General features: G+C 40.3%; 1 protein-coding gene and 1 long non-coding RNA gene across 3 annotated transcripts; one reads left to right on the top strand and one right to left on the bottom strand.

Moving 5' to 3' along the window:
- Positions 1–20: 20 nt before the first annotated feature.
- Positions 21–14,468, bottom strand: LOC101463648 (uncharacterized). Of its 2 annotated transcripts, none has more exons than XM_076887009.1 (13): positions 14,354–14,468; positions 11,572–12,371; positions 8,949–9,010; positions 8,612–8,650; positions 8,267–8,503; positions 6,440–6,666; positions 6,023–6,198; positions 5,771–5,815; positions 3,106–3,181; positions 2,872–2,973; positions 2,736–2,770; positions 1,844–1,996; positions 21–1,436 (listed from the first exon to the last, which is right to left on the bottom strand). In XM_076887009.1, exons 2-13 carry the CDS (start codon positions 12,088–12,090, stop codon positions 1,092–1,094), a joined length of 2,016 nt encoding a protein of 671 aa, XP_076743124.1. In that variant the 5' UTR covers positions 12,091–12,371; positions 14,354–14,468; the 3' UTR covers positions 21–1,091. The 2 variants fall into 2 exon arrangements, with proteins under 2 accessions (XP_076743124.1, XP_076743132.1); XM_076887017.1 differs by having other exon boundaries at positions 5,789–5,815.
- LOC143419646 (uncharacterized) lies at positions 6,096–8,240 on the top strand. Its single transcript, XR_013099660.1, has 3 exons — positions 6,096–6,235; positions 6,576–6,741; positions 6,875–8,240. It is a non-coding gene; the product is annotated as an uncharacterized LOC143419646 (long non-coding RNA).
- Positions 14,469–14,526: the final 58 nt, after the last annotated feature.

The following is a 14,526-nucleotide window of genomic DNA, read 5'->3' as shown; positions in this document are numbered from 1 at the left end:
ATTCCCTAATTACTCCCCTGTGTATTTAAGCCCTGTGTTTTCCTGGGCTCCCTGTCGCGTCGTACCTTCAACCTGCTGTGTGTTTGTAATGTCCAGTCCTCCAGCACCTCGCTTTAGAGTCTTGTTTTCCTTTTGTAAGTTTTATTTTGTCAGTCATTCTTCCAGCAATAAAGCTGCGTTTTCAGTTTATTCCCGTCTCCAAGAGTCCTGCATTTTTGCGTCCACCGCTTCTGCTCGCCTGCCACACAGCCAACCATGACAATAGCAGAATCTAGTATAACATGGAAACACCTACCTGAAACACAGACTTTATGTATTTTAAGTACTTGAGTAAATGTTCCCACTACTATCTGCACTCACTTCTGAAGATATTTAGACTAGTGAGAGAACTCTGAGCTCCTCCGCTTCATGTGAGATTCACTTTCCACTGTTTCCTTTCTTTCTTTCTTTTTTTTAAATCCCTTTCCATTGCATTAATGTCTTGAAATACCAGGAAACCAAGCATCTGCCTCTGGAGACTTTTGACTCAAAAGGCAATAAAAACCAAAACAAATGTAAAAAAATGAATACAGGAAAAATTCCATTTTCACAAATGTCAAAACATTTTTTAATTAAAATTAATCTTTTTTTCCTATTAAAAAGTTGTAAAAATGAGTCCAAGGCCATGATGCCATAGCAGAGGATGTACTTCCTGAGGGAGCTGAAGAAATTCAACCTGCCAACACGGGCGATGATGCAATTCTACACTGCAATCATCGAGTCCATCCTCAACTCCGTCACCGTGTGGTACGCTGGAGCCACTATCAGGGACAGTGGCGGTCCTAGCCTGTTTGGCGCCACGGGCGAACACTCTCTCTGCCCAATGGTGTGCTTGGTTATCCTTTCATGAGTTATTTACAAGTTTCTCTTTGTTCACAGCCATTGATATGTCGAAGAGGTTAACATGTTAGGAGCGGATCGAAATTGTGTTGATATCTGGTGAACGCAGTAACCGGGTCATTGCAGCAGATTTCAATGCAAGACACCCTACGAGACCACCCATCTCCCATGCTACAGTCAGCAAACTGCTCGCTAAGTTTTGTGAAACTGCTTCAGTGTTTATTTTGCGAAGCAGCAGGCGCACCTCGCAAACGGAGGGCGCCCTTACTCCCAGCAAATGGGCGATAGAAAACCGATCGGTGCCTGTACCATTCCCAATATGCGCCGGCTGATGTCGGGGCAGCATGAGTACGAGCAATTTTTTTTTTTTTTTTTTTTCGCCGATGCCCGTGATGCCGCCCCCCACCACGATGCCGCCCCGGGCAACCGTTGTGCGCTCTGCTGAGAAGGTGATTGGCTGCAAACTCCCATCTCTGCAGGACCTGTACACCTCCAGGACACTGGGGTGTGCAGCTCAGATCACAGCTGACCCTTCTCACCCTGGACACAGTCTGTTTCTGTTAAGAAAAAAATATACCATCTCAAAAGAAACACAACTCAAACATGCACACAACAAGACAACACAGCCTGTTCCCCTACAGCACAGCAGATTTCAACATAAGCCACAGCACTATAACCCAGCTCAGTGTATTCATCAGCAGAAATATCTTATTTTAATAGTTTTTAAATAGAGTGTTTGACAGCTTCGCGTGTCATTTTTCTACAATGCCAATCCGATTACTCATATCATGTGAGGATGAAGACAGCACTGCTTGATAAGATTGTCAAGGTGTGTGTTTTTTTGGTGAATATGTGCCCTAACCCTATTAACTAACTAAATGTTAGTTAGGTCGTCTTAGAAAAGAGATTTAGAGCGCCATTAAAATGAAGGTCATAACCCAGCCCAATGCAAACTGGTGCTTACCATGCGTGCCTGTGGTATAACGTAGATCGTGTCGTCGTAATACTCAAATCGGTGTCGAGTGAGCAGACCGGCGATGTCCTCCTCTGCGTAACAGCCATCGTGATACTCTGGCAGGTTGCTTATTAACAGCACCTTGTAATCAAGCGAAACAAGCTGTGCAAACGAAAAGAATTTCAGGATCAGTTCACAATTGCAATGGAAGAAATTCCAGACAGAAATCTGAAAAATGCAAACATTAACTTATAAACCTCACTTTGAGCACTGTCTACAACTATGAACACAATCAGGTACCTATTACAAAATGTTTCTGATGCTAATTTTCCTTTACTTCTTTTTTTCTTTCTTTGTTACACGTAGTGCAGCTCTACCTTGACTCACTGACAAAAAAGGCAGTAAGAGTCAGCTATGAAAGTACTTTTCATTTAAGGTGGATCCATAAACAGTGATAACTGATTCCCAAAAGGCAATGTGTAAACAGCACTATTGCACATGTCAAACTTGGGAAGGAAAAACCTTTTTAAGCACTCAAAACCACCATGTCCTGGATGACTGTGCATATAATTTGAACATGTTAAACTAGCTTTTCAATAAAGGAGTTTTAGTATGTGTTAGTACATGAGATAATTGTTTTATTACAATACTAAATTGGTAACCAAGAATGGTGCAATTCTATTGGTGTCTATACTGACTACAAAATCTCTGGTATTGCGACATCCCTAGTGAATTTTTAACATTTTTCTACATTTACACCTACTTGAGCGTCACCTGACAATGAGATATAACCCAACTACAAACTTGTAAAACAAACTGAACTATTTCAGATCAAAACTTAACCACTTTGATAAAGCATGTTTTTCTTACAGGTATAATTGAAGTGTTTTTTTAATGTTACCTTTGAATTGGGAAGTTTGACTGTCTTGAGACAACCTGTGAAGTGCAGAGCAAAAGAAAAACCAAAAAATAATTATGAAATAGAAAATATCTTCACATTGAGAAATCTTTCATACAGATCTTTGGGGATTTCTTACGGATTCTTTCTGGACGCAGTTGCTCTTGTATCCGCTCCCAAAATGTTGGGTGGGTAACAGCGACCGGCTGATCCTTTGAGATCTTCTCTGCAGTCACAGAGTCTTGGAATAAAGGAAATGTAGTTAAGTTCAATAGTGGTAGTTTAGATAGGATGCAAATTACCCAGCTGATCTAAATACAAATCTGTGTGGTTGAGGCCGTTTCTGCTTTGGAAGCCAAGACTTTTGGCTCACCGTCAACTGCAGCACCTTTAATTGGTTCAACAGCCTCCGTAGCCTTGGCTGTATTTTTAGGTGCCACCGCAGCTTCCTTACAAACACACACACAACGAACATACATTAGTTTGTATTACTACCAAAACTGTTAAGTTACTACATTCACACTAAGAATCATACATGAGCACTTGTCATGAGCTTACAAGTATTTACAGACAAGTTGGAGTCTTCCATGCAAACCACAAGCAACTGTGGCAACTTGCAAGCAACCAGTGCGATTCCAAGGATGTTTTCAGTGCAATGTGTATATATAGATTTAAAAAATGCATAATGCAACACAGCAAAATAAAAACAAAGTACAGTGTGTATGCTTTCATAGCATTAGACTTGAGCGGAAGCTTCCTGACATGGGGATGACTATATAAAAGCTCAGTATAATCCAAAGTAACTATGAATTTGAGGGGTGCGAGACTGTAGAAGAAATGTAAGGATAACCAACTGACTTTAAACCGCATAATGAATGCAGGACTACAACCGTGAACGGACAGTATATTTATAGAGAATTGTAGCTACGGTGCATAAATATCTATCTTAGATTGCAGAAGCAAACCAGGAGACAAACAGGAGAGGAACTTTCTCTCGATTCACAAGTAGGTCAATGAACTCATCCATCTATAACAGTGACAGGGGCGGATCTAGAAGGGTGGCATGGGGTGGCAAGTGCCACCCTAAAATGATCCCTTGCCACCCCAAGTGCCACCCCAGTTTTGCATATGACAGTGTTGTTTATTAAAATAAGACAGCATTAACAGTTTGAACGTAGTTACAGTCAACAGTGAATATAAATGCTAAAACTGAAAATATTGCATAGTGTTCCCCCCTCCACCATTAACAAATGGTTCAGCCCATAGCAGGACCGGCTTTTTTCTTGTTTTCAGTAGCAAGCGATGCTTATGATTGTGCCAGAGCACATTCTGAACAACACCATGGGAATTTCGCTTTTTACACAGGTGGGTGGATGTTACACTCTGGAAATGGAAGGAAGGTGAGTGTTATTAACCCTCTGTGGTCCACGGACACGCTGCACCTCCAAATCACATGACTGATGTAAGCTGACACAGCAACAAGCTGCAGCCACGCTGAGTTTCTATTTCAGCCCACATTGAAAATTCGGACTTCAAAGTTTTTAAATTTTAATTACAGGCCAGTAAATCCAGAGTTATGATAATATATATAAGCCACGCTTTGTTCTAAATACTGTCGTCACGTTTTTGTGTGTGTGTGTTTTAAGCGTTTTGTAAGGACAGCACGAAAACAGTAAAGAAAGAAAAAAAGCCACCACCTTCCTAAATGTACCATGTCGACCAATTAAAAAAACAGTCAACGCGTGGGATTTGATTGTTTAGGAAGAGGGAAACGTTTTAGGAGTGACGGTAACGGCAGCGAGACAGAGCAAGCAAGTGAGAGAGAGAGTTTTTAGATGTGGGATATTTGTGACGTTTAGTGTGGAGTGTTTACTTAGTGTGTTGTCTTGTGTAGTTCTGTTGTGTAGTCGTTTTGTTTTGTGTGTCAGTGAGGGCACTAATGAATGTCACAAAGGCACATTTGCAATGTAAACACTGTCACTAAGTAGAAAACCAGCGGAGTGATACAGCTGCTGTTATCAGGCCTGCAGGTTTGTCCCTGTGCTGTTCTGTCTTTTGGTGGACAAACTTTTTTTTTACTGGCACACATAGTTTGTGGGGCATCTTAGTGCGACACCTAATTGTTCTCTCATTTTAGTTGTAGTAATATTTTTAAATTCTTATACAAAATGAAAAAAAAAAAAAAAACGGCAGGTGTATCGGCTGCATTTTTAGATAAATAGTTGTATATGTTTACAAAATGTACAATTTATATTTGCATTTCAAGTTATAAAAATATACTGTGGTGTTTTTTTTTTTACAGTAAAAACATACTACTAGGATTTTAAGTTCTTTGTGTGGTTTCAGATCAGTAATACTAATGCAGTATGTCAGTGAAAAAAACAACTAAATTCAGTTGAGCTGAAAAGAATGACACCAAACAAGGCAAGGGGAACAAAATAAAATGAAACAATCTGAGGGTGAAATACAAACGTAAACTCAAAAGGAGTCAAAAATGGCCGATTGTATTTCAGACCTCAGTGGGTTCATCCAACAAATCATGAAAAATTAGGTTTAAATTGTTGTTCATGACAGTGCAGATTTCTGACATTTTGTGTCATTTAAGCTGTAACAATGTGACTGTTTTCTAACAGTGTGTCTGGATTTTATACTTGTTGGGCTACATATTTATTTATTATACAGGCTATACAGAAACTCACATGTTTTATGTAACTAAAGTGTGTAATTATGTGGGCTACAGACAATAATTAAGTTCTAGACTATATTTATATGAAAAACGTGTATACTTACTGCATTTGAATTATTCTAACCATATGTAACCACCTGCATATGTGTTTGAAAAATAAGAAGGCTTCGATTTTGCCACCCTATTTGATTTCTTTGCCACCCTAAGAAAATTTCTCTAGATCCGCCCCTGAACAGTGAACAAATTTCAGTGTACATACCTGTAATTTTGACCTAAACAAAACAACTGACTTAGTTTTTCAAAATGTTTTCTCCATAGCAGAAATCACATCACTGTGACAGAGACTACTTACAGTCCCTTGTAGCCTCACCATGGTCGGAGGGGAAGATTTGCCAGCCTGTGGAAACACAGGGAAGAAAATTATGAACAAACCAAATGCAGATTTCATCATGACAACTTGACTCAAACTATCTGCTTGTATAAATCTGTGTTGAAAGATTTAATCTTGGTTGTGTGGCATCAACAATCACGTCATCTGTCACTGATCACATTATAAATTGTCCAAAACTGTGCATTCATGAAAAAAGGCATAATATGAAGTCACCTCTGTCTTCTCTGTGCTAGGCGTCCCTTTAGTTGTTTCTGGAGATGCAGAACGTGAGGACGATGATGATGATGTTGATGGGGACGACTTCATCTTGACTAGCTCAGCCAGCAGGGCAGGAGCCAAAGTTTTGACGACAGTCTCCAGGTCAGACTGGTTTGATAAGGACTGGAGAGCTAAAAGACCACAGGTGCAAAAGAGATTCACACTTTGGTGGGTGCCAAGTCTCGAAAATCATCTACCGTTTCTGAAAGTTTTATAATAGTAGAAAAAACTATGCTGACATTTCTGGTGGCACTGGTCTTTATTTATCCTTTACATTAGTAAAGTTAAGGTTGTGAGGGGGGAGGAGAACTTTGATCTTAGAAAAACTAATGAGTACATACAAAAAAATAAAACATGAAGCAATTTTCAAACCTGATGTTTCCAGCAGTTTCTTTGCCAAGATCTTTGAGCTGCTTGACTTCTTTCGCCTCGGAGATGACCTCTCAGTCGACGATCGCCTCTCCCAGCTTTTCCTCGGTGATGAACGTTTCTCATCTCTTCTTCTCAGTGAGGATCGTCTCTCGCGGCACCTTGAGCGTGATCGATATCGTGAAGAGGAAGGACGGTCATACCACGAGGAGTCAGAATGAGACCGGGACCTGAAAAAAGTATGGATCAAAGAACTTAATAACTCAGAAACATCTCAAAGCACACACCCAGCATGGATACAAAAGGTAAATGCTGTCCACCAATTAAGTTTTTTCAAGTTGATATTTTTATATATATGTTATATTTCACCCTTTAGCAATCCACTGGAGAGCTAAATCTTCTTGATTGATCCTAGTTCTCAAAATGTTTGTTGGACAGACCTGCGATTGCGTCTGGACCTGTACAGAGATCGTGATTGGCTTCTGTGTCTCTCCCTTCGGCGGCTGCGTAATTGAGAACAGGAATGACTGTTCCTCCTATTCTGCAAGTCGCGGAGAATACACAGTGCTGGTCCTGCTGGATCTCAGCTCTGCTTTTGACACTGTAGATCACAGTATCATGATAAACAGACTCGAGAACTTGTTTGGGATTACTGGTGTTGTTTTAAAATGGTTTATATCATATCTGTCTGAGAGATCTTTTACTGTTTGCATGAATCATGTCACATCAGAATCAACAGTTTTGCCGTGTGGGGTACCTCAGGGATCTGTCCTGGGTCCAATTCTCTTTTTACTTTATGTATTTCCCCTAGGCCAGATTATTAAGCGCTATAAATATATCTCCTATCATCTCTATGCTGACGACATCCAACTATACTGTTCCTTCAAAATGTCTGAGTTTTATAAATTGTCTAATTTAAGTAATTGCCTGACAGAAATCAACAAATGGTTATATGACAATTTTCTCCAACTAAACTCTGATAAAACAGAAACTCTAATTATTGCTCCAGACCATATGGTCCCAGAAATTAGACAGCATATCAGCTTCTTAGACCCTTACGTAAAATCAAGCCTTAGAAATCTCGGTGTCTTATTTGACAGCTCGATGTCGCTCGAGCAGCATTCTAAGCAGCTGGTCCGAAACTGTTTTTATCATTTACGGAATATTTCTAAACTCAGACTAATGGTATCAAAGCTTGAACTTGAGATGATTATTCATGCTTTTATTTCTTCTCGTTTAGACTATTGTAATGGCCTTTTTACTTGTTTTAACAAATCAGCCTTAAATCGTCTTCAGACTGTGCAGAATGCTGCAGCACGTCTCTTAACAGGCACCAAGAGAAGATCGCATATCACTCCAGTCTTGGCCTCCCTTCACTGGTTGCCTGTAAATTTTAGGTTTCAGTTTAAAATTTTAGTTCTAACCTTTAGGGCCCTGCATGGTCAGGCTCCTCAATATTTATCTGACCTGCTGAAATCACATACATCTTCTCGGGCTTTAAGGTCATTAGATCAGAGACTGTTGGTGGTACCACGCACTCGTTTTAAAACTCGTGGTGATCGGGCCTTTCAGACTGTGGCACCACGGTTGTGGAATTCTCTCCCACTGTCTCTTCGCTGCACGGACTCCATTGATTGTTTTAAGAAACAGCTGAAGACATTTTTATTTAGAAAAGCATTTGATTAATTTCTTCTTATGCTGTTTTTATAGTTTTATTGTTTTACATTGTTTTATTTACTGTTATATTGTTTTATATTCCCATTTTCTGTGTTGTAAAGCACTTTGTGATTTTTATCTGTGAAAAGCGCTATATAAATAAATTTTACTTACTTACGGTGGCGACGTGGGCTGCCGGAGCGGGAATGGCTGCTTCGCCTGTCCCTGCTACGCTCCGAGTCACGATGAGTGCGGGGTCTGCGAGAGCGGGAAAGCCTTCTTCGCCTGTCGCTGCTTTGCTCCGAGTCACGATGACTGCGGGGGCTGCAGGAACGGGAACGACTCTCATGTCTGGTTTTCTTCTGGGAAGTCTCAGCAGACGTTGCGGGAGAGGGCTTGGCACCTGACGCACTAACAAGTGCATTAAAAAGAAAAGCACAGTTAAATGAAAGAAAATGAAAGGCTCCAATGCTGGCATGTTTTTTTATTCGCCAAATGACTTCAAATGAAGATATTTACCCTCGCGGTGATGCTATTTCACCGTTCCACTCTGGGTATCTGTGGAAAAACACAGGTACATTTTTGTCAGATGTTGCCAGGTAGAATGTCCTTAAAAATATATTATTGTTCATTAATTCAAAAACTTAGAAATGTATTCAGCCTTTTAACAATAAATCATTAAGGTGCTTTACAGGAACGCAACAAATATGACAAAGAAAAATGAAAAAATACAAATGAACAGTTCTTAGGAAGCTATCCTAGCATTACAACCCCGACATCATTTCGGCACAACCATGGTTGCGCTGCCCCAAAGATATCGGTTCATAATCACGAAGTACAGAGAAGAAAGACTGACTGCTTTCGCAGAAGTTTGCAGTTCTCGATGTGAAGGCTGGTATTCTGGTGGGAGACCCAATCCTAGTGGTCACAACAAAAAACAAACATTTAGACCAGATTCATTATTATCAGGAGCAATGTTTGTCATTGACATCACTTGCTGATAAAAAGGTCACTAAACTTTGCAGTGGCCTTAAAAAAAATCTTAAAATATTAACAGTTAGTCCTTCACTGAACGGAGAAGCATTATAACATTAGCCAGGAGCCTGGATTGCACTTAGAAACCTTCATGGGCCAAAAACAAAACAGGAACAAATAAGCATGACACATTATACCTCTCCTGGGATACAATTTTAAAGATGAAATTATTTAGTATATATGGAAAACACAAGTCAAACATCTGACTACAAACAACCAAAACAAAAGGGTCATCTTAGGCTCTGGATTCTGGACTCTCAGGCTTAGGGGTGGGTTTTTATAATCGATTCATCGATTAAAATCGATTCTGGCTTGGATAACGTAAAATCGATTCATTAAAATCCTGAATCGATTTTTTAATATAAATTTATTTTGCCCAAAATGCCAGAATCTCAGGTGACATCTCACAAAATTTCAAGAACCACCAAACAGTTAAGACAGTAAATGAGAGCAGGAACACGGCTTCTGCACATAGACTTAAACACACAGCGCGACCCGCGGATCAGAATCAGTGAGATGTCGCCTTTCTCACGGTCGGGGCTGAAAGCCGACAGCTCGCTGATTCTGATCTGTCGGCGGGTCCGCGCTGTGTGTTCACGCCCTTTATGAGCCGATTCTAAAGCTGTTAGTTTGATCTCTCTCCAAACAATATTGACCGAACCAGCAGCAAAAGAAGATCCAAACGCTTCACATAAACATCGTCATGAATTCACTCTGACTTTTACTGTTTTGCTTCCACCGCGATGCACAGCTCTCTCTCCCTCTCTCTGTACTTCAAGAACAGTTTCCCTTTCTTCATTATTCGCTTGCTTGTTACGCACAAGTCTACCGCTGTTTACAGGCTGTCGGCCGCTGTTTTTTTCCCTTTTACATTCTTCCGAAAAGAAAACCTCATTTCTGCTGTTCAATACTGAACAAATTTAAACTTTTTAAAATTATTCAAAATGTAAAACGCTTAACCGTGTCTCTAATAAAACCGCTGTAACGTCAGAGGTGATGTTCATATGTTGATTAATGGTTTTCTTTCATTTTTGATGTACTGCAGAACATTTTTATAAAATCCCAGGCCAGGAAAATCACCTTCATGTTTTTCTGTGTTTTATCTTCAGCTACTTTGACACAAAAGCATCTGCTGTGACGCTTACACCTGTGATAAAGTCTTGCGTGTGTCAGCTTCCTTTTGATTGATACAAAAATATGTAAATGTACTGATCTGAATTATAATATTTCTGACTGTCAAAATTTCCCAGATTTAAATCGAATCGAATTAAATCGAATCGTGGATCGAATCGATTCGGGACCTTGTGAATCGGAATTGAATCGATTCTAGAAATCAGTGACGATACCCAGCCCTACTCAGGCTCTTCTTATGGCATCAAAATTTCCCAAGGTTCCAAGAAGGTCGTCTCAGGAGAGGCCAAGTTTGGATTAGGACAAAATGCACCACCTATGTTGATCACAGTTAGAGTAGCGACAGGAAGATGATGTTGAAATAGGCCAGAAGAGGAAGGCGCTGTTTCTTTGACGAGGAGCCCAAATGTGAAATTTGGTGCAGCAAAGGAAGGCACATCCATAAAGAGAGATTCAACAATCAGTCAAATTAAAGCTGGTGCTTGTGTAGCTCATGACTGGGCGCTGCGCCCAGGGTGCTTATGTTTGTGGTAGTAAAAGTCTTGTGACACCGAAACACTAACTTAAAGTATGAGCAAAGAAAATTAGTATAACACAAAAACAAGGTGCCTACTGATATAAAATAAAGGACCAAACACACTATTGTTCACTCTAGTGACAAAAGACAAAAAGGGGAACTTTTACATTCAGCAACAGTTCCAGGAAAAGCAAAGCTGAATGAGCACTGTGGAACAGTAGCCCAAGGACAGAGACAAATGAAAAAACAGCCATCTTCCAACATTTTCTGATGCACAGGTTCTTCATGCTTGCAGATTCTTCCTCATCACGTCATCTGAGGCCTTGGCTCCATTGTTAGCAAATGCCTTGAATGTCTTCGCATGGGTTTACATCAAGTCAAAAGACATTAAATCTATCAATTGCAAGTACAGACCACTGAAGTTTCTGAAGGTCTCTTTGAAGTAGTTTTTTAAATTACAACATCTGGTAGACATATAGTTAAGTTTAGTCTGGACTGTAATCCTTCAAAAGTTCTGTTACAGAATACTGAATTGCAGAAATATGGGAAAATGTGTCCAAATGTTTGCAGTCCAAGTTGGTAGTCTTCCTACAGTCATCATTATGCAGTAATAGTGAATAAAGCAAACCAAATAAACTTTAAAGTAGCATCCATGAAGCTTTTTCAAAACCAAAATCCTATAATGGCATTCAAAGTCAAATAATTAAAAACAATCCCAAAACAAAACAAAAAACATTGCGTTTCAAATAAATAAAAACTGACTGAAAGCAAAAACATCGAACAATCTTCGACTTACCTTCATCTGATTACATTCCTTGTTACATAGAGAGCAGGTATGCGGAAAGACCCTAGGTGAAGTGGCAGTGTAGTCTTGCATCTGGGCCAGCACTGGGATATCCTCTGTCACTTGTAAGGTAAAAGGCAGGTTGTCAGGAGTGATCTGATCTTCAGAGTATGAGATTGGAAGTTCCAGGTCCTCTTTTTCAAGTCCAAATTGCATAAGGATGTTCACAGCTGTTTCTGAAGTAGACTCTGCAGAGCCCACAGGTTTGGACTTCTTTATGTCCTCTTCCATTGAAGTCTTACTCCCTTCTGGCCTGCAGCTCATTGGCATAGTTAGCAGTGATGGGATTGTTCCTCCAGATTTTGCAGGAGACGCAGATGAAACTCCAGAAGAGCTAAAGCTGGACCCAGGCCCAAGATGAGGAGGTGTCTTATGAGAGTCTCTCTCTGCCTGCATACTCGACTGTCCATAGCGCCCCTGGGCTGAACTTTGTTTCCCAGAGGCATAGGGGTTATATAAGGGATGGGACATGGTGTTAGCAACCTTCAGAAGGTTTAGTAGACTGATGGCTGCAGCTGTCAGGAAAGGGGGGTGTTGTAGATATAAATGGGGCGCGTGTATTGGTTCGGCCACCAATAGCAATGGCGTTATTTATCTGTGTCAACGCAAGGCGGGCTTTCAGCTGAGCCAGCCGCAAGCATGCAGCTTGCTGTCCGATCAGTAAAGAGCTCCCTGGGAGCCTACCATGTAGGGGGCTCTGTTTGTACCCTGGTGCAGGAGAAGGGGTGTAACGCTTCGATGGCAATGGAAAGCTGAAAAGTTAAAAATAAAGAAAACAAAGAAAACAGGTTAATGAGTTGTACTGGGCCTCAGAATCTTGGAAAGATGAAATCCACACAGATGGACCTGGACTGGTGCAAACTGCCATAAGTCATGAACACATCCTCCTACCCCCTAAACATGATCGCAACAAGCAGGATTCACTGCACTGTTAATGTTAGCTATGTTATATTGCTGCCTCTGTTCGGTGGTGTCGAGCCAAACGGACTTTAACGTGTGTTTGAACGAGCTGACGGTTCACTCGTTAAGCTGAAAGAAAGATGCTTTAATCACAGCAGTCACACATGTGTCCACTGTACCATCTGGGAACTCTTCTTGTGTAGCACTCGTAATAACACAAACACTAAATCCTCCTTCTCTGGTGCTGTTGTGTAGCAGTGTGTACACCTGAGACTGTCATCTGTCTGTCTGTCCTGCACTCTCTCTCTGTTTCTTTCTCTCTGATTGTGGAATAAAAGTATGAACGTGTGTTTATAAGTTACACTTGTGTCTGAATCCTGCAGCTTATCGCACATTTCATTTCCATGTGTGACAACTGCAAGTGTCCAGAGTGAGGACAGACTGAGGGACCCACTGCTGCACATCATCTGTGAGGCTTTGCACCCCTGATGATCCACCAGGACAAACTCAGCAGTGTGTGAGGAAGAGGAGGAGGAAGAGCCAGCAGCAGCTGACAGATGGAGAGAATAGACAGACTGTTCCCTGTTTGTGAAGGACTGCTAGGAAAGTTTAACATAACTGTCTGTGCTGAATCAGTCTTATTAGGTAATGTTCAAATAATGTTATCATCCCAGTGTTTTCAGTGTGAGAGAAAGTACTCAGGGCCTTCAAGTTACACACTATGAAAGGCAGCAACAAGTTCAATGTTCAGAAACCTAAAGTATGTATCAGCAGCAGAATGGAGCTAAAATAAATGTTTGTTTCAGTTCTATGAAGCTTTGAGGATTTTGGATCAGTAGCACTGCTGTGTTTGTTGCATCATATTGCTGTAATTGTTTATATGCTTTATATATTCTGAGCTAAGTTGATCTATAGTGTTACATCATATTCTATAAGGATGTTATGTGTTTGTAGACTTTCTGCCCAGTTTGACCCATTTAGCAGAAGTCAGCCTGTTTAAGGCTCTGATATCTATTCTGTATGACTTAAAGCAGTTATGACATGGTCTGATTTTCTCACCCAATAAAGGAATATTTCATGTATCAGTCTACTCTTCATTCTATCAGACACAGTTACCACAGCTCGCACATTTTCTTTTTACACATATATGTAAGCATTGAGCCAAATTTAGTAATGCCAGCATATTAAACGAACAATATTTGTCTTTTCTATATGATACATCTATATACACACTGTCAAACATACTTGTCTTTGAGTGAAGATTTAAGGAGATAGGAAATATAAATAATTGTAACTTGAATCTTATGGCGTTATTTTTGTGCCACTATTCTGAGCGCAAGTAAAAAGAATTTGAGCATAGTGGCACTAAAATAACGCCATAGAATCTTTACTGAAGCTCAGTATTTGACACAGAGTTCGAACTCACTGCTGTGATAACTAATAATGATTAAGATAATAACTATCATATTGGCCATATTATATTTACATTACCAAAGTAAGATGACTTTAGTCTCATGAACAACATGAGCTAATTGTTATTTACTAGCTAATCTTAAAATGACTGTTCAGTACAAAAATGAAGCCCAACAATCATGTTTTACAGTCGTGTGGTCTCAGCCTCAGATACTTATCACATCACACAAAGCTCATGTAGAAACAAATGAACAAAATATGTTCTACTCCGTTTCTGTCAAACAAAGCTGTATGAAACGTTTCCCGCTTTTAGTATAACGGTTGATAGGCAACCTGGGCAGCGCGAGGGAGGCTAGACCGTCCCATTTCACAAGCCTACAAGCCTGTTTTTGTTTTCTTTACAACAACTCGGTGTACATACCGTGCTTTATATGTGTGTAATCCCTTTCTTCTGGTGTGCTCAAATGTATACTCGCAAAAAACTTCTTGCAATCTACAACTTTGCTAACGGAAAGTAAACGCTAAACGGTAGCCAGGTGACCCAGCGCAACGATTTCCGTTTCAATGGGCTGCCTTCAAAATAAAAGCACGAAC

Source organism: Maylandia zebra, linkage group LG1 (genome assembly GCF_041146795.1).
Source record: "Maylandia zebra isolate NMK-2024a linkage group LG1, Mzebra_GT3a, whole genome shotgun sequence".
Lineage (NCBI taxonomy): Eukaryota > Metazoa > Chordata > Actinopteri > Cichliformes > Cichlidae > Maylandia > Maylandia zebra.
This window is presented reverse-complemented; position numbering and strand designations above follow the sequence as displayed.